Source organism: Pleurodeles waltl, chromosome 2_2, assembly GCF_031143425.1.
Source record: "Pleurodeles waltl isolate 20211129_DDA chromosome 2_2, aPleWal1.hap1.20221129, whole genome shotgun sequence".
In the NCBI taxonomy this organism is placed as follows: domain Eukaryota; kingdom Metazoa; phylum Chordata; class Amphibia; order Caudata; family Salamandridae; genus Pleurodeles; species Pleurodeles waltl.
Window position 1 is genome coordinate 666,354,081 of NC_090439.1, and position 19,704 is coordinate 666,373,784.

A 19,704-nucleotide genomic window follows, 5' to 3' on the forward strand; every position below is an offset into this window, starting at 1 on the left:
TAGCACACAGTTGTCGGTGGTAATATTTTGCCATTTTGTGTGGAACTGTTGTAGTCTTCCCCCCACAGGAGAGGTGTGGAGTGGAAAGGAATGAGGGAAGACACTGTTTTAGGTGCTGTGGAGGCTGCTTAGAGGCCTGAAATTTCCCTCTATTTCTGGGGTACTGTCCTCTATATGTGCCCCTAAGACTACCACATTGGTATTGCAGTTGGTAGGTTGTCTTTGCCTGTGAGGTGGATGCCTCTGCGGGTTGTGTTCTCAAACCACCTCGAAACCGAGGTTGACGAAAGGACCCTCTTTATGGTGCAGAGTAGAGTGCACCCATTGCCTTTGCTGTGTCAGAGTCTATTTGCAATTTTTCTATGGCAGTGTTTACTTCTGGCCCAAAAATATGTTTTTTATCGAATAGCATATTCAACACAGCCTACTGTATTTCTGGCTTGAATCCAGAAGATCTGAGCCATGCATGTCTGCGTATAGTGACTGCAGTGTTGACACTCCTAGCAACGGTATCTGCTGCATCTAGGACAGATTGTATTTGATTGTTAGTAATGGATTGCCCTTCCTCCACTACTTGTTGTGCCCTTTTCTGGTGTTCTTTGAGGAGATGCTGTATTATGTCTTGCATCTCGTCCCAATGGGCTCTGTCATAGCGAGCTAATAGTGCTTGCGAGTTGGCTAGTCTCCTCTGATTTGCTGCCTGGGACGCAACTCTTTTCCCTGCAGCATTGAATTTCCTGCTCTTTATCAGGAGGGGGCACATCTCCTGATGACTGACTATTTGCTCTTTTCCTGGCAGAGCTAACTACCACAGAATCAGGAGGTACCTGATGGGTGATATAATCAGGGTCAGAAGGTGAAGGTTTATATTTTTTCTCTATCCTAGGTGTTATGATTCGTGCCTTAACAGGTTCACTAAAGATCTGATCTGCATGTTTTACCATGCCGGGGTGCATCGAGAGGCATTGATACCTAGAATGTGTTGAGGTTTGAGTGTTAAATAAGAAATCCTTTTCTAGGGGCTCTGTATGCATGGAGACACTGTGATATGCTGCAGCCCTAGCTATGACTTGGTTATAGACAGTACTATCCTCAGGTGGTGATGGTTTAGAGGGATAGCTGTCTGGATCGTTACTTGGAACGGGATCAGGGTCATAAAGATCCCATGGATCCACATTGTCCTGTTGTGAATAATATGAATGAGTGGGTGACTGCACTGGTGTAGGGCTAGTAGGAGTAAGAGTAGGTAGGTGGGGAGAATGAGGAGCAGAGGGAGGAGGAGAAGATTGAGGAGGTGGTGGTTTCTCCTTCTGTCTTTTTGAAAGTCCATGTTCCTCTGTGTAAGTTGGCCTTTTCAGCTTCGAAGCGTGCTTTTTCAGGATCAAAAAAGATGATGAGGACGATGGTTTCGGCTCCGAAAATGGCTTTTTAATTTTCGACTCCGAAAAGTGGAGTCTACTGGAGTCGGAAATGGAGCTCTTTGTTGTCTCCAATGTTTTCGGAGGAGTGGCCTTTTTTGATGCCGAACTGGGAAGTTGGTCACCGACAGTCTTTTTTCGGGCCGAGCCATGGCCTTCCAGCAGTGGTGTACCCAAGGCCTTGTGCTTTTTCTTTTGTGAGGGTGCAGGGGCAGACATACACACATGTTGTCCTGCTGTGACTGGTCTGTCTTCTTCTGATTCCTGCTTGGACTCAGAATCTCGAACTGAGACTGTGGTCTGCATCAATTCTTCCTCTTCTACGTCGAGATGTTCACCGCTCCTCGACGCCATTTCGAGTCGTCTTGCCCTTCGGTCTCTAAGAGTCTTTTTCGATCAGAAGGATCAACAGGCCTCACAGTTTTCTTCCCGATGGTCTGGGGAAAGGCAGAGGTTGCAAACCAGATGCTGGTCTGTGTACAGGTACTTCGCGTGGCACCGAGCACAGAATCGTAATGGGGTCCGATCCATGAGACTTCCACGCAGTCAGCCCGAATAGGCCTGAGTTAGGCGCGCGTGCCCCAAAGGGCGAACAAAGTTGTTTTCCCAACGGTACTGCTGTGTCGATGGAGGAATATTAACCCGATTGATACAATATCGACGAATAGAGAGTTTTACAAAGTTTTCCGAATCTAAATCTTGGAGCGAGAGGAAACACGTCCGAACCCCACGGCAGAAAGATAACAATCTAACAATGGAGTCAATGTCCATGCGCAATGGAACCGAAGAGGAGGACTCACTCGATCCCGTGACTCGAAAACACTTCTTCGAAGAAAAACAACCTGTAACACTCCGAGCCCAACACTAGATGGCGGACTACTAATGTACAGCATGTGTATCTGAAGCTACACATGCCATCAAACATATATATATATATATCCCAGTAGTAGTCATCACTGGGTAAAGTTAGGTCAGCTGTTCCGTAGAAAAAGTGTTTCTGTGTTGCTAATAACTTTGGCACCATTGGACCAACCTCGATGACACTTTCCAAAAAGGTGATACTTTTTGACTAGTTTATGCATGAAAAGTTTCTGGGTTATCTATCAAGCAGGGGCTGAGAAAAAAGGGGGTCCCAAAGCACAAAATCTCTATTCTGTTTCCATAGACTTCTTTAGACAGGGCTACAGCAAAATCTGCTGATGGAATTACACCAAATTTGGAAGTTAAATATTGATACGCAGATTGTGCTTTTTGGGGTTTGGTGCAAATCTGTCTAGTAGGTTTAGAGAAATTAAGTTTAAAAAAAAATAGATATCTGAAAGGGTGGGTTCGAGGGAATCCCACAAGAGCACTTCAAACTCAATTTTTTAAAATAGAGCGTTTTGATTGGGCTAAGGAGTTTTATTCCCTTAGGCTGGAGGATGGACTCCCCAGGGCCTAAAGAGGCTTGAGGAGCGGGGCCACTCGTTACTTTAACCTTTGGGTTTTTTCAGTGAATATATACATATATATATTCAAGGTGTATAGAAATTTTAGAGGTGTATTGTGGAGACAACAACAGTAAATTTATACTTCCTCTATATGAATTACCTTTTTGATATTTGGTCCTTTGATAATCTGTCCACAATAGTAGTGTATCATGATAGTCCTATCTACGATATTCTGTGGTACAATCATGAACAATCACCATAGAATGCACACACTTTTTAAAGACATAAAGGGCCAGAGTACGAGTCTGGTAGTCTCAAGACTGTCAAGACTCGTAGTGGCAGTTGGACCGCTGCAGGTGTGGTGGTCCGACTACCACATTACAACCCTGGTGATCGGACTGCCAAAAGACCACCATCGCCAACAGGATCTCTGATCCCGAGGGTCTTGGTTATGATCAGTCAGGGCAGCACTGAAGTCAGCTGCTACAGTCCTGCAGATTACAACCATGTTCTCCGCCAGCCTTTTCATGGCGGTTCAACTGCCATGAAAAGGCAGGTGGAGAACAAGTGCTGGGGTCCACAGGGTCCCCCCTTTCCAGCAGCTTCTGAATGCGCACTGTCTGCTCATCAGACAGTGCGTATTCCAAGGGTGCTAGGGAGGCCCTCTGTACAATGGCATTGGACTTGGTTCCATATGGAGCATAGTCCTACGCGGTCACATGTTTTCTACTGGGCTGACCCACCGGTCAGCCCAGTGGAAGAACCCTAATAGGACTGGTGAGGAGACCACCAGCTCCGCAGCAGTCTCCTCACCAAACTCGCAATCAGGCCCAAAATGTTCTTTACAAAGAGCCTTAATGCCAGCGGTTTATCGAAGAGCTGCAAGTCAGAACTACTTGATTATTTCCAAGCTAGACAAATCAGTGCCTGTTCGGACAGACAGTCTTTCGAAAAAAGAACTTTGCTTCTCTCCACATAGACAAAAAAAACCTGCAGCATCAATAGTGGAAGAAATATTTGTGCAGACATTACAATAATACTGTGCAATTCTTATTTCTGTTTGTGTATTTAAACTCTTTTTCACACACACATATTGATTTGAAAGTGAAAGTTTTTTTAAAGTGTTTGTGAAATTCCCATGAATTTTTTCTGGAACTGTCTAGGGAACACAATGTTGTAGGGAATGTTTATTTGGAGAACGACAAGTGAAGCTATACACACACACACTGGTATTTAGGATTCTTACAGGTCACGTATGTTTTCGAATTACCATGGTTTTGATTTATGTTATTTTAGGTCTATTTTACATCAATTAATATTTTCATAACATGAGAGGTCTCTGGTATTTTTTTTATCAACACAAACAAATAAATTGGCCCCAGTGTATTATATAACATTTGCATATGCACACTGGAATCACAGAAAACAATGGCTCTTCTTGTAGGAAATGAGAAATTAGAAGCAGCTTATGTTATTGCCTGGCAGCACTTTCGAATGTACTGCCTTTCTCTCTCTTGCTCGGAGTAGAAATCTATTTGAAAAAAGATATATAATAAATACCCTTGTCTAAAAATGAGTGCACGCCGCTTGCAACCACTGGTAGAAGTTAAGCACTGTCTGAGGCACATACACACGTTAGCTGTATACTTCGGATATGTCTTGGAGTATTTCATAAGAATATGACAGTACCATTATTAATTGAGACCTTACATCATTGAAGAAAGTAATTATTGACTCATTTATTAATTCATTTAATAACAAAAAATAATAAACTGCGCCAACCCAGTGCCCCAATAATATTGTCCTACAATTATGTACATGATTGGAAACAATGGTGGAATGGTAACACATCTTGCACACAGCAGATTCAGGTTTCCCAAAATGTTAAATAGGGGCACTGTATGGATTTAAACTGAACAATGTGGTTTGAAGGGTGATTTGAGCATGAAACCTCTCCAGGTGTACGAACATGCTAAAAGATTGGTAAAATACCTAGTCATCAGCATAGGTGAAAGACATAGTTAGATTGACTCACTTCTATCCAATCAGCAAATCAAAGTATCTACATCTGAAAATATATATGACAGTTTTGGCAGAATCAAACAACATAACAATACAATTAGATGTTTTAATATATAATTTATGTTTTTGTACTACGAGACTTTGTCATTGATAGTTACTATATTACAACAACATGCCACAAACATGGCTGCCATTATCCTTTAGGACCTGTAATCACACAAAAATATAAACGGGCAAAATAAAAGTCTAGTAACCTTAATTTTCTGCCAAAAATAGCAGTTTTGTCTTTATTCATATCACATTAAAAAATAATTCATCAAGTTTCCCAGCAGATGTGCACGTGAGTTGTATTTTGAAAACAAAAGTAAAAACGCCAAAGAAAAATACAGGTTTGAAATGCTAACAAAGTTACTTACAAACACCTATATTTATTTTTTCATAAATAGGCGCAACAGGTTCCATAAAAAAAGATTAAATACAGACACAGTATGTTGAAACAATAATACATATTCATATGTCAAGGTTATAATTTAGCCATTTCCAATCTGTTTCCACATCCAATAAAATACCAGGTAAGCATTTGGCAGTTTTTATACAGAAGAGGACTTAAATGACGTTTACTAACCATTACACAAGAATTGATACAAAAAACAAATCGTATGCCATACAAAATAAATGTATTTTGCTTTCTTTCCCCTTTAATCCCACACTTTATTTCTTTGTTAAGACACCTGCCAATTTTACATCATGTAATTCAAATATTTTTCTCACCACGTTGTTTTCCCAAATACTTGAAAATAGAGACCTATTAGTCCACTGCTTTTAAAAACAAAGTAAACATAACCTTGTTTGCCAATTTAACCGATTTTTGTGAAATCAATAAACTGGAATGATCCAGTTTAAAATTACAATTTAGCTACAAAAAAACATTCACGTTTTATACTCTAGGAGAGTGGAACATAGATGCTATTTACAAACTTGCTATGAGTGCTACATCAAGCCATTAAAAAGTCTTTAGTAGTTTCATATAAACACCCATTATGAAAACCAATGGAAAATCCAGGAACTTTATCCAAGACATCTACAGTTGCTAAGGCAGTTTACTAGCGCAGCACTTCACAGCAAAAAAAAAATCAGAATGGTCCAAGTTTCCTTCAGAGAGTAAGAAAAACATTGTCCTGCAGAGGATCTCTGAAAAAAAGAAAGAAGCAAGACTATTTTTTTCAGAGTGGGTGACCCACAAGCTCAAAATTGTCCTAAGTGCTTAGCAACTTGTATTTCTAATAAAATGCAGAAACTGCCATGACTGCTTGAAGCAGGCTGTGATGTGAAGACTTCCCTGCATCCCACGTTGGAAAGGAGAGGTTAGTTCTTCTTTAGCTTTTCAGGTGAGGTACAGTGCTTTGTCTCTCTGCATACTTCTGCATAAAAGGAAACAAAACAGAAAACAATAGATGTTATGAAAAAGACTGCGACAACAGTATTCAACAAGCTCATGCTTTGGATGAACGCTAAGACAATCTTAGACATCAAATTCCAACATGCAAGTTTTGCTACTAAATGGACATCCGTGAACTGACAAGCTGTTTCAATGGATCATTCATTGAAGAGGACATGCCACTACAGGGACGGATCCTTTCAAAAGTGTGTTATGTTTTGATCTGATCTGGAATGGGCAACCAACAGGCTTAGATTCCCGATGACACTCTGAGACACAAATTCTCACCTTTCTCCAAGCAAATTCTGAAAATGCTAGGAAAGGATTACCACACTGAAAGATTAAACATTTTACCTGCACAATATGATACGGATTTCCCATTTGTACATCTGCAACTATCGTTGGCAATGGATACAATCTTGAAAGTGGATAAAATACTACTAGGACTGTGGTAAATTAAATGTTTATTTATTAACATATATTTACACCAACTGAGCATTAGCAATAAAAATTTCACAAAAAGGCAAACTTGCCTTTGTGAAAGCAAATAAATCAGTGGGTAGTGGGATATGAAGACATTTTAAGGAGCATAGATCCAAGGTTTAACTTCAAATTCTTGGCTAGCTTTCAGATGAAATTGAAGATAAAATAATTGATATGCCATGATTTAATATTTAATGTCTTTAGCATTAAACATAAACTAGGAAAATGGGAAAAATATTATAAAATGCACTAAAACTAAGAGATTACCCAAAGCAATGACTGACAGTGGCAGTTAATGATAGTGGTCAGGGAAATACTGTAAGCATCATATTAATGATTATAAGGATAATTGGTTTATAGGTGTATCATAACAAACAGACACAGGTGCCTCGTTTCTATGTGTAAGACAAAACGAGACAGGTTCTCAAAAGCATCTTTTCAAATACAGTGTTAGAGCCTTCAAGGGTATGCAGAAGCCAAGCGTACTCCCTTGCAATGTCGCAGATGTGAGGCTAATTAATTTTGCTATTTACCATTAGATATAAATTAACAATGTGCAACTCTACTCAATCTTCGGTATGACAGAAACTGCACTTGAAGTCAGGCCCCAAGTTTCCAAAGCACTACCAAGGAAATCACTCCCGGATTGACAATCATGAGATACCATGGGATTATTGGGAACCCGAATCTTGTGCCTCACTAATCATCAGTACATTCACAGAAAATGTCCAGAAAAGGTTTGCGTGATATAAAGTGTACACAAACAATACCATAGCATATATCCTACTAATATGTTGCACTACCAAATTATAATTGTTGGTGGCACCTATATCATAATATAATATATTATAATATAGAACACTGCCAATGAAAACACACAAATGCCACATTTTATTAAAGCAGGTACATAGAAATTGAAATTCCAGCGATGCATATGGCATATTTAGGACACAGGAAACTGATTTAGGCCAGTAAGTCAAACCAATATGAGTAAAAAATATATTTGGACACACAAACGAAAATCCTGATTCTCTAAATGAGAATTGCCATGCAGGAGGGATGTGCAAAATCACATGAAGACCCACAAAGTCAAAACATCAGGCTTACTAAAAAAAACTGTATTTGTGTCATTTACAGAGCACATTCAGACCACAGGTATCGAAGCGCTAAGTGGATAGGAGAGGCTGATGCGATTCAGAGAACTACAGTGAAAACAACCAGGTCTTTAGTTGCTTTCAAAATGGTAGGAGGGGTGAGAGCGCCCTAATTTTAAGTGGTAGCGAGTTCCATAAGTTAACAGCTGCCTCTGAGAAAGCCCTGTCTCCCCATTTTACTCTTTTACTCATCTGAGTCTGCGCCAACCTGAGATCTGCTGATCTTAATGGGCGACTGGGAGTGTACCAATCAATCACTGTTTGCAAATATCCTGAACCCTGAGAGCGGAGGGCTTTGTGGGTTAGGCAAAAAGCCTTAAAAGTGATGCGCTTTATAATGGGAAGCCAGTGCAGCTCTCTCAAGCCCTACTTGACAGATGAAATCTTGGAACGCCTGAGCACTAGCACTAAACTGATCAATGCCATTTTCCATCTAGATACTTTCCAAAGTCTGTCTCAAATGGAGGAGTTCAGGGGCAGACAGTCTCCATGTGGATGAGCTTTAAGAGTGAAATTACCTCCCACCAAATCACTGTGTCATATCATGTGGTGATATAGTTTTTGCTGGGTGGCCAACCTTAAACATATTGTCAATTGGTGTGGAGCGGAAGTAAACATTTAAAAAGAAAGTGAGGAGGCCGAAAATACTAAGGGTTCTTACAAGACATAAGGGTCCTCATTTAAAGGAAAAAATATGATATCATAGACCAACAATACATTTTTACTGTTAACACTGCCTGTAAGCACTTTTGGTTTTACTGCTTCACTTTTCTGTAATTCTGTCTCTTGTTACCACCACCTCTAAAAACAGGTAGAATTTATATGCATCAATTTTGCTACTACAAGTTATTCATTACCTTCATTTTCTGTTGGGCACATAACTCAAGTAAAAAAACTGTATGAGATCTTAATTACCAACTGCTGGTCATTTCTAGCGGATTTTGGTCAAAGATAAATATATTTAAGTGTAAACCATGCCACAACTGTGTAATGTATTCAGATGCAAACAGTGGTTAAGTGTAAAGGATGCTGGAGTTCCAGGGCATGTGAGTAACATCAGTAAAGGGGCAGTGTCAAGGAAGTGACCAGAATTATTCAGAGAAACTTGGGGTCATAGGCCAAATAATAATAATAATAATAATAATAATAATGTAAGGAGATTGACAAGGTTTGCAAACGTTCCGGCCACACTTTTTAGAGTCCCTCCCATACACTTGAAAAGTCTTGGCAAAGAGCAAAAAATAACGTTAGAGTTGCAAATTATCAATATGGTTAAAATGTGAAATTTGGTGTAATTTATTAACTTTATAATGTACAGACTACATATATTACGTATCTAGTGTTAGCAAAATAGGCACATGATCAATAAAGATTCACGTAATTGGCCTATGGGACGTATGCGTTGTAAACGCTAAAGTTATGCATATACATAATCAACAGCTAGTGGGTCCTGTAAGCAAACCTTTGTGAGTCCGCCCATTACCTCCCTCTTCCAGGCAGATCTAGACATGCTGCATCGAACATTGTTCGTAAAACACGACAGACAGGGACTTGAGAGGGAATCAATTAGAAGCCGGCGATGACTCAGAAATGTGTTAATATGTTTCTGATGTGGATGTCAGATTGACCTTCATCGCACTGCGTTCCTCTAGCAGCACGGGATTATTTCTGAAACTGCTTTCGCGGACTAACATTTGCCCCTTCGTCACTTTGCTATTGAAAACGGACCATAATATGACCAAGGCCTAATTACGTGTCCTCCCATGCAAGGATGTCCGTGAGCCACACGAGCTTCCGACAACACCCGACAAGGCCCGCCCTCTCCTGCACAAGTCACCATGAATAGGTGGTATTTGCAAATACTTCGACACAAAATGGCATCTGCCGACTGCTTACCCATTACTGCAGTAGTCATTATTCCAGTCCACGGCAGGTGCGGGAGGGTTCCTGCAGCCCGCGCGGACGTATTCCATTGCTTGAGTAACAACCTGCGCGGCTGTAGATGTTGGGTTGATAAGATTCTGATATTCCGAATGAAGGTTAAATCCCTGAAAATGAAAAGGAGATTCAGTAAGTTCAGAGCCGCAGATAATTGACAAACCGTTGCAAACAAGAAACTGAAAAACAGTGACAGCAACCGCTCCACATTTGGGGTGCTTTTCAGCCTTAGACATGGATGACATGGAGGGCACTGTGTATAGTTCGTGCATATACATCCGTGGATGTATATGACCAAATGCTGAACTTAGGGTTTTAATGCGCGTCTCGAAAAGGGCTAGGGAGACACCATTAGTTATTCTGCAGAATATGCAACAGAATCGTTTTGAAAGACACAGGCAGCAGGTGGCTGGGTATTTTATTAGCCTGTACCTATTCATGCTTTGTTCTGAGAAGCCTTTCTCTTCATTCAATCAAAAAGGGACCATCTGCTGTTTTTTATTGGAATTTCTCTTCAACTAACCACTAATTCAACCAAAACACACTAACTTTGCAGCTGAACTAACGTAATTAAAAGGAGCCTGTATGGCATCTCTCACTGGGGAGGGCAATGAAGAAGAAACCAGGAGTGAATGCATATTATTGGGTTGCACTGAAATGTTCTTCAAAGTCGAAACCATTTGTTTTGTGGCGCTTTATGAAGGTTATTTCTATGCAGGGCAAGAATAGCTGGAGATAACACGGACTGATATCGGTAATACAGACTGCTGTATGAATCCATCGATCAGATGCTGTGTGTCGACGACTGAGGTGTTTCCTTGTACACGTATGTGGCATATAAACTCTCATTCTTTTACTGACCCATTTATGTTCCTACAACAGACTGACCAAAGAAAACCTTTCAGGTCTGAGTGATGTACAAAGGACCCAACAATCATGATTGATTAACGGTTTGGAGTTTGTCTCGGACATGGGCTCCTTGACTACTGTTTTGCTCGAGTAGCACTAAGTGACACCGAGTCGGTCAGCCATGGGCAATCATGCAAAATACTGGACATGTTCCCAGTGTATACCCAGCAATATTTAGTATCTTTCTCTAACTTTTACAGAAGCAAGAGGCCAAGCAAGCATAAGCTGTAAAGCATTTTCCATTTACCAAAAACACTTGCACTAATGTCAAGTTAAGAGACCTCGACAAAGGGAAAAAACGCAGACGTTATCTAAGTATTGAAGTAGAAATGGTCCACATGTATTGGCTCAAAATATATGCACCGATACCAACAAATGGATTTTTCCAGTCGCTGGTAAAGTGTTACATAAATCTAAGAGCTCACTGAAATGAATAATGAAACATGCACATAAAGAGCAAAGCCATTGCAAAGAAGGTCACACACGAAAACCCTCTGACTATTAAATTAAGTCTGAAAATATATACGACTTGTTGTTAATATAGCCAAGCCCCCAAAACTGTGGCATAAAAGACATCACACACCCTTTGACCCTATGCCGACCTCACTGACAGAGGCACCACATAACGTTTCACCCCGATAACCACGCACGAAGTGACCTCAGGCAAGCTTTGTACAGGGAGTGCATAACAAAAATCCTACAGTAGGCAAATAAATAATATATAACTGCAAATCATTACAAAAGCAGTTTAAAGGCAGCCATATGAGTAGCAGCAGGATACATGTCTCACCTTTGAGGGCAATGACCATTTACTGTATAACTTCTATCACTTTCCCCCTTCTGTAATCCTTTTATTCCACCTCATCTAGATGAACAGCTTCTGTATCTTAAATAATGTTCTTTCTAGTGCATACCCTGTGGAACTGCAGATTCCTCACCTTAGAATATGCACTGGGCGCCAGACCGGATCTAGAAACCTTTCTCCAGCAGTGCACTAGTGTGGCGATCGGCAGTGCTGCGTTGGACCCATATCAGCTCAAAAGTGACTGAGGAGAGGCACATATAAGTGCCATCCCTGTGCGCTGACACATGTTTCTTATTTCCCTTTCCACGCCCTCAGAAAGAGTGCGAACAATTGTTGGTATCAGTGTGATGATTTTTATCTTGGGATTTTTTTAGATATTAAAAAGAGAGCACTCCACAGAACATAGAAGTAGGAGGGCGGTGAGGAATCAGCAGATGGACAGTGTATCCGTCAGAAAGAGCATTACCCAAGGTAAATATTTAGCTTGTTCTTCCAATGGAGACTTCTAACGGCACATCGCACACATTAAAATAGATACCAAAGCAGTACCTCCCAAGATGTAGCACCTGTGAAGTGTTGACCATAAAATCAGCTAAAGGGAAACTGTCCTTTTCAGTCTCGTGTTGTTAGTAGAGTGGTGGAACATTATTCCTTCTCCACTCCCTTTTTGTTTTTAGTCTTGACCTAGGGACCTCACACCAATAAAATTAGTTGTTTGTAGGCCCCAGAGCCAATTTTAAACTTCTCCTTTTTCTCTTGCTTTCTGTTGAAGATAGTTTTCAATTGATTCCTACTTTGGCACACACTCCTGTTAAAAGATCTCCGGTAAAGGGCCCCCTTACGGGCCCGTCAGGCATTGCAGCGCCAGCCTGACAAGGAGCTGGCCCTATGATGAAGCATGACATCCAATGGATGTGTGAGGGCTCTTGCTTCTAATTTAAGTGTCTTTCTGAACCTGTGCCTCTTTGTCTTTTGTCTTCTATAGGAACAGTGTACTCTTTCTGAAATTGTTCAGCACCTGTGAAGTGGACTCAGACCACAAAAGTCCTGCAGGACTGAGAAGGCAAAGTGCCCTTTCTGTTGCACCTGCCTGTTAACTCAATAGTGCTTCTTGAATGTATGCACTGACACCCATGTCACAACTTAGCTGATGTCAAGGACAGAAATTCCACGAGCCAACGAAGTAGTAGCAGCCATAGCCTGATGGAATGGGCTCTCAGACCTTCCGGGGGCTGCTTCTTGCCTGGGCATAGCAGATCATGATGCAGAGGACTGTTCACCTTGATAGGGTTCTATTCTACACATTTCCATTTCTTCCACCAAGTGAACGCCCCAAAAACCTAATAATCCACCCGGTGTTCCTTGGTGTGATTAATGTAAAAGGTTAAAGCTTTTTGAAGTCCAGCTGCTGGCGCCTCTCCAGCAAAGAAGGAAGGCAAGGTAAAGGATACTCCCCGATTAAAGGGAGTTAATGAGTTTGCCAAGAATGCTGCACGAGTCCCCAGCATCAACTTTTCTGTGAAAAAGGTGATTTATGGCGGTTCCACTAAAAGTGCCTGAAATTCACTCACAAGATGAGCTGACGTAATTGCGATGAGGGAGAAAGTGAGGAGAAGTAACAAGCAACTATGCTTCAGCTCTAAGAATGTTCTAGCATTGTGTCCTCTACCATAACAGTGGGTCTTTTGCATAATCCCCTGTCCCTATGCAGCGCTGAACTCACAGAGGCACCCAAACGGCATACCTCCTCCTGTCAGCTCAACACCAAGGGTGGAGCAGGCAACTTCCAATGGCATGTTAAGTATTGTTTAGCAAGAAGTAGTCTAAAGTCCACAAAGCGCGTTTCCGTCAAGCACTCTGTTAGACCTGACAGCCTTAGGGTGATCATCCCCAAACTTTTTGCCTGCCTCGTTCCATTTTTCTGACCCTCTTGTTGCTGGTTTTAGGACACTGTGCACTTTACCAGTGCTTAAGTGCATATGCTCTCTCATCCTAAACATGGTAACATTGGTTCCTATCCAATTGGCATTTTTAATTTATCTGGAAGTCCCCAGTAAAGTGCACTACATTTGCCCAGGGCCTGTACATTAAATGCTACTAGTGGGCATGCAGCCCTTATTGTGCCACCCGCATAAGTAGCCCCTTAACCATGTCTCAGGCCTGCATTTCAAGGCCTGTGTGTGCAGTTTCCCTGCCTCTTCGACTTGGCATTTAAAACTACTTGCCAAGCCTTAAACTCCTCTTTTTCTACATATAATTCACCCTAAGGTAGGCCCTAGGTAACCCAAAGGGTAGGGTACAATGTAGGTAAAAGGTAGGATATGTACCTATGTGTTTTACATGTCCTGGTATTGGAAAACTCACAAATTCGTTTTCCACTACTGTGAGGCCTGCTCCTCTCATAGACTAGCATTAGAGCTGCCCTCATATACTTGTAAATGGTAGATTCTGATCTGGAAGGAGTAGCCCTATCATGTTTAGTATGGCCAGAATGGTAATAGAAAATCCTGCTTACTGCTGACGTTTGATTCAATATTACAATTTTAGAAATGCCACTTTTAGAAAGTGGGTTATTTCTCTGCACTTACTACCATCTGTGCCTTACAGTCTGTCTCCAATCCATGTCCGGTGTGTGCTGGTTGATAGCTCCCCTTGTGCATTCCACCCAGACAGCCACCAAGACACTCAGTCACACCTGCATTCATCTGCATACTGAATGGGTCTCCCTGGCAGGAAGGGTAGAAGGGCGCTCCATTACACTTCAAAGGCCAGTGACCTGCCCTCACACAAAGGACTGATAACCCCCCATAGGGATCCTGGCAGACAGGACTGGGCTGAAAGGGGAGCTTATGCACTTCAAAACCACTCTTTGAAGTTTCTCCCACTTCAAAGGCATTTTTTGGTACATAAACTGGATCTCTGACCCCACCAAATCAGACACATCTGGATCTACACCTGAACTCTGTTAGATGAACTGCCTGGCTGCCCAAAGGACTCATCTGGACTGCTTTGCTGAGAAGGGCTGCTGCCCTGCTTGTTGCCCTGCTGCCCTCTGACTTTTCTGGAAGGACTTTGCCTTCCCCCAAAAGTGCTCTCCATTGAGCTTGCCTCCTGTTCTGAAGTCTTAGGGCCAACAAAGACTTCATCTACTAGTTTTTAGCTAGTTCACTGACTTCAGCGACTCCAGTATCGACTTCATTGACTCAAGAACCTCAGCCGCTGCCTGATGCCACACCGCTGCCTGCTCCGTGGTCCTCGCTGCACGAAATGACCACGGCCTGCAACGCAAGTCTGACGTCACTGCAACACCGCTGATGTCCTGCAGTGTGATTGCGACACTGTGAAGTCAACACATCATGTCTTGACCGACTAGATCCATCGATCCCGCCGGGTCAAAAGAAACCGACACCGTACCAGCTCCCCCTTCATCCAGACGGAACCGATGCCTCGCCGCCCCTGCCTCTTAGTTCGGAACCGATGTCTCACCTCCCCGGACGCTGTAAGGGACTATTGCCGCACCAGCTCCAGCGAGGCATCACCTTCATGACTCTGTACTACATCTTTGTGTCTTTGTTTTCAAAGGTACTGTGCCCAGCGCCTGTGGCGTCGGATTATTGGGAACGACTCCGTCAATGACGCTGTGATGTATTTCTAAGTGCTTTAGTGGGATTTCATCTTTGAAAAATCATAACTTTGCTTGTGTACACTGGATTTTCGATGCTTTGACCATATTTTAATCAGATAAATATTATCTATTTTCCTAAACCTGTGTGGTGTATTTCTGTGGTGTCTTCACTGTGCTACTATATAAGTTATTGCACAAATACTTTACACATTGCCTTCTAAATTAAGCCTGCCTGCTCTGTTCCAAGCTACTGAAGGGTGAGCAGGGGATAATTTGGGTTGTGTTGAGACTTACCCTGACTAGGATTGTGGTCCCTACTTGGACAAGGGTGTATACCTCTGCCAACTAGAGACCCAATTTCTAACACACTCAAACACCACATATGTAGGTTTGGATTGTGCAATTTTATGTGGAAGGCCTTCCTACAAAAGAAGATCCTCCTGAAGTGGTGTACTGATAACAGGACAGATGCTAATTCCCAGTTACTCTGGGTGCTTCACTCTCCTTACCCAACCTGGCACCACTAGGATGACTTGGGCCCAGTTGTTTTTGATCTTTTTCAGAGTTCGGGACAGGAGAGCTGGGGCAGGAAACCGTAGAGCAATCCAGTGTTCCATTCCAGTGTGAATGCATCTCCTAACCAATTTTCTTGCAGAAATTCCAATGCACAAATCTATTGACATTGCACATTCTCAGAAGTGGCAAAGAGCTAACCAAGGTTCTCTCCACTGTTGGAAGATACCGTAGGCCACCTCAGGATGCAAATGCCACTCATGATCTGTCAGATACTGCCTGCTCAACTCGTCCGCTCTGGCATTCACAGATCCTGCCATGTGGTTGACGACCAGATATAGACTGATGCTCCAACCAAAAAGCAGAGAGGCAGAACCTCCTGGCACAGAACGCAGGGCCCCACTCCACCCTGTTTGTTGCAATGCTACATGGCAGTGTAATTGTCCTTAAGAACCTGCGCCGGTCTCCCATTGATAGATGGCAGGATGGCCTTTAAAGCCAGAACAATTCCCAGCAATTCCAAAAGATTAATAGGGAGTCATGTTTTTTGGGGGATCAAAGTCCTAGATTTCTTTCTCCTCAGATGGCCTTATAAGCAGCCAAGCAGAAACACATCTGTCACCACCATCAGCTCTTATTGGTATGGGAGAGGGATCTGCTACTGGACCAATTTTGCTCGAGCAGTCAAACTGCAGATGGTGAGCTGTCTCCTACGAAATCTGGATAAATCCGTAAGATTTCATTGGTGTTGGGCCTATTGGTACTTCAGATTCCACTGGGGAACTCAAATGCCACCTGGCACAGCTGAAAAGAAGGATACACGAAATTAAGAGACCAAGAAATTTCAGAGCTTCTCTTACCATGATTGAGGACTGAGCTGAAACATCGGGATCATAGCCTGAATGTTTGGGACTTGTTGAGGCAGAGAAAAGGCTGGAAAGTGCACTATGTCTAAGGCAGTTCCAATTAAGGTGCGATGCTGGTTCTTTGAATGTGAAACCTAATGTAATCTACAACTGGTCCTGGTGAGCTTGCCCTCAACAACCAGTTAGCGAGGTAGGAGATAACTGGTATCTCTGACCTTCGAAGTGGGCCATAACTACTGCCATCACTTTCCTGAACACGTGATGTAGGCTGGTGAGACTGAGAGGGAGCAAAGAAAACTTAAAATTCTCCTGGCCTACTTTGAACCGAAGGTAATGTCTGTAGGACTACAGGAGAAGTTATGAAAATATGCATCCTACAGATCCTAGGAGAACATCCAGTCATGGGGCTCAGGACAAAACAGAATCTGTGTGAGAATGATCATTTGAATTTGTCCTTTCACAGTAAGGCATTCGGAGGTCAAAGATCAAAAATAGGCCAGAGATTCCTGTCCTTTAATGGATCAAGGAACTATTGGGAGTAATAATCACCTCCCCTTTCGCATTCAGTACCCTTTCAATAGCACCTTTGGAGAGTAACACTCGCACCCCCTGCAGAAAAATATACAGTTGCTTTTCTGAAATTCTCTCTGAAGTGGGGGGTTGGTTGGTGGGGCAAGCAGAAAAGGTAGGTCGTCTGGGACTGCCAGCAAGATCTTGCTGGCCATCTCCCACAGGGCATGCATGTAGCAACCCAATAGGCATCCAGCATTAACCAACCACAGTGCTGCCCTGGAGGAGGAAAGCAAACACTTTTCACAATCATCATGGACTCTCAAAGGAGTTGTGGGGAATAAATTGGGTTAAAACCTGAAAAACAAGGGCCTCTGAAGTAGGAGGTTTTGTGAGAAAATTAGGATCATCAGGGGGTAGTCTGTGACACCTGGCCACCTGCCAATTTACCGGCAGGCAGGACAAGGTATTGAACAGGTGACGTTAACAGTATTGATGAAGGCCTCATTAAAAGGGAGCAAAGACTCAGACATGGCTGGCAAAGGCTGCAAAACATCATTAAGGCAATTTGTTTCATTCTCAACTGAGGACAGCTGTGAATATAATCCCTCAGCTGCCCTCTGGAACAGTACTGTAAGGGCACCTTCATCCATTGGGGGCCCAAGTGCAAACTCACATCTTGCTGCAGGCGAGGTTTCAAGCCCACTGGCCTCTTGTAAATCTATCTAAGATGTTAACATCTGTGTAATGAGGGGGAAGAAAATAATTTATATACCCACCATAATCACCCCTATACTCGGGTGTCTCTTGTTGACAGTAAGAGCCAAAAATACAATGGAGCCTCTGCTGGAGCATCTGACCTGGTAGATGCACCAGGTCAGAGTAGGGATGTATGACTGGTTGCACTTTTGTAATCTTGTAGAATGACTGATGGAGATCGAGCCAAAGTTCATTTGATATCTGACATTGTAATCAGCACTGGATCATATTCCGGAGTCTGTAGCATTGGTACAGTTATCAACCTAGAAAGGCCCACAGCAGTTCCTGGAGCCGGAGTGGAAGCTTGCACCACAGTCAGTACAGAGCTTTAGCCTGATCCCACTGGGTAAGACAGAGCCGAGGAAGAACTGCTGGCAGATACCTGACTGGGAGCAACTCTGTTCGTTGGGGCCTGAAGACACACCAGAAACAGCCATAAGCACAGAAAGCAAAGCCTCCTTAAAGGCAATAATCTGCTGCGGCATTGCTATTTACCCAGGGTGCACCAGGGCTAGCTGAGAAATATGGCTATGTAACCAGAGACCTTGAAGGCAAGACATCATGACACCCTTGTGCCTCCTCTTTCAGTATAAAGTGAAGGGATAGGGTGGAGTACTACTTCACCATTTTATTTGTGCATTTAGACTTAAAATTGGGCTTACCGGAGAACTCTGAGTGCAAAGTTGACTGCTCATGGGCATGGCCTTGAGAACAGGACCGAGTCCGCTCACATGACTTAGAGTGGGAGTGAGACTTGCGCGAAGGTCACAACTTCTTGTTTTCAGTGGAATACAGCGTCACCTTCCAGTCTCGGATCGCCTTCCAGTACATGAGTGCACATTTATTTTATGACTTTAGGTCGTGGCCGAGCCCAAACTCCTGAGACTCGAATTGTGCGGATCCGTACCTTCACTTGTTTTCTGCCATGATGGCATGGGTTGAAACCTGTGATTTTAGGTGGGCACATTGTTCTCGAATACATTGAAACTCAATTTAGTAGTCATTGGAAGACCAACAAAATTAGGACTGGAGCGCCAGATCAGTGTTTGAAAGTGCAGTAAAAAATTATCTGACATCATGTGGGATTCCACCCCGTCACTTCAGAGGTGGCATGGAGCCAACATGCAGCTGCACTGCCCCACTTAGCAGTGACATGCGCATTGTATAAGAAAAGTTTCCAGATCCAATCTGAAACCTGGGGAGTAGCAGGTGAGAGGAATCTGTAGTTAGAAGTATCCATTAGAAAAAAACGTTCTCTCTGTTCATCTTGCCTGTTTTTTAAGGGTCTGTTCCACATACTTTTTATCTCCCCACCACTGTCGCTATAAATTGATGTAGCTACAATTAGTGCAGCAAGAGTAGTGGCCACCAGTCTAAGGGGTCCCAAATTATGCCTATTTTTTGCAACCCAAATAGGACCCAGGCAGGGGCATTTTCCTAGCTCACATTATGGCCCAGGGTACTCTTTCTACCCCACTGTCCCTATTTCCCTTGTAATACCCATTCATATGTAGTCATCTGCTGCTTTTCAGTTAGTATGTGTGTGTGTTTGTATTCATGTGGTATTTAAATAGTGCGACGTTTAGCGAGCGCTGTGTTGAAATCCCATGTGACTTTCACGTGATGAGCATAAAGTATTTATTCTGACACAGATTGCATGGGCAGCATACTCCTGATGGTTGCTGCATGACACAGTGATGCACGATAGTAACTGTTGAGATGTCGCATGGTCCTAAAAATGACGTCTGTTTCAGGAAAATGTATGTGCAATACATATGCACACAGTTCAACAACAGAAAGATAACTGAGAAAGCCAGGCATGACTTATACTATA

The 19,704-nt window shown here is 42.7% G+C and overlaps 1 protein-coding gene across 1 annotated transcript in view; it reads right to left on the reverse strand.

The window, feature by feature from the left end:
- Positions 1–5,115: 5,115 nt before the first annotated feature.
- The window catches only part of TOX (thymocyte selection associated high mobility group box), a 308,168-nt gene continuing 293,579 nt past the window's right edge, over positions 5,116–19,704 (reverse strand). Inside the window, exons 8-9 of the mRNA XM_069220230.1 lie at positions 9,842–9,993; positions 5,116–6,291 (exon numbers count right to left, since the gene is read on the reverse strand). Coding sequence (XP_069076331.1) covers positions 6,255–6,291; positions 9,842–9,993 — 189 coding nt within the window. The 3' untranslated portion in view covers positions 5,116–6,254. The remainder of the gene's footprint in view (positions 6,292–9,841; positions 9,994–19,704) is intronic.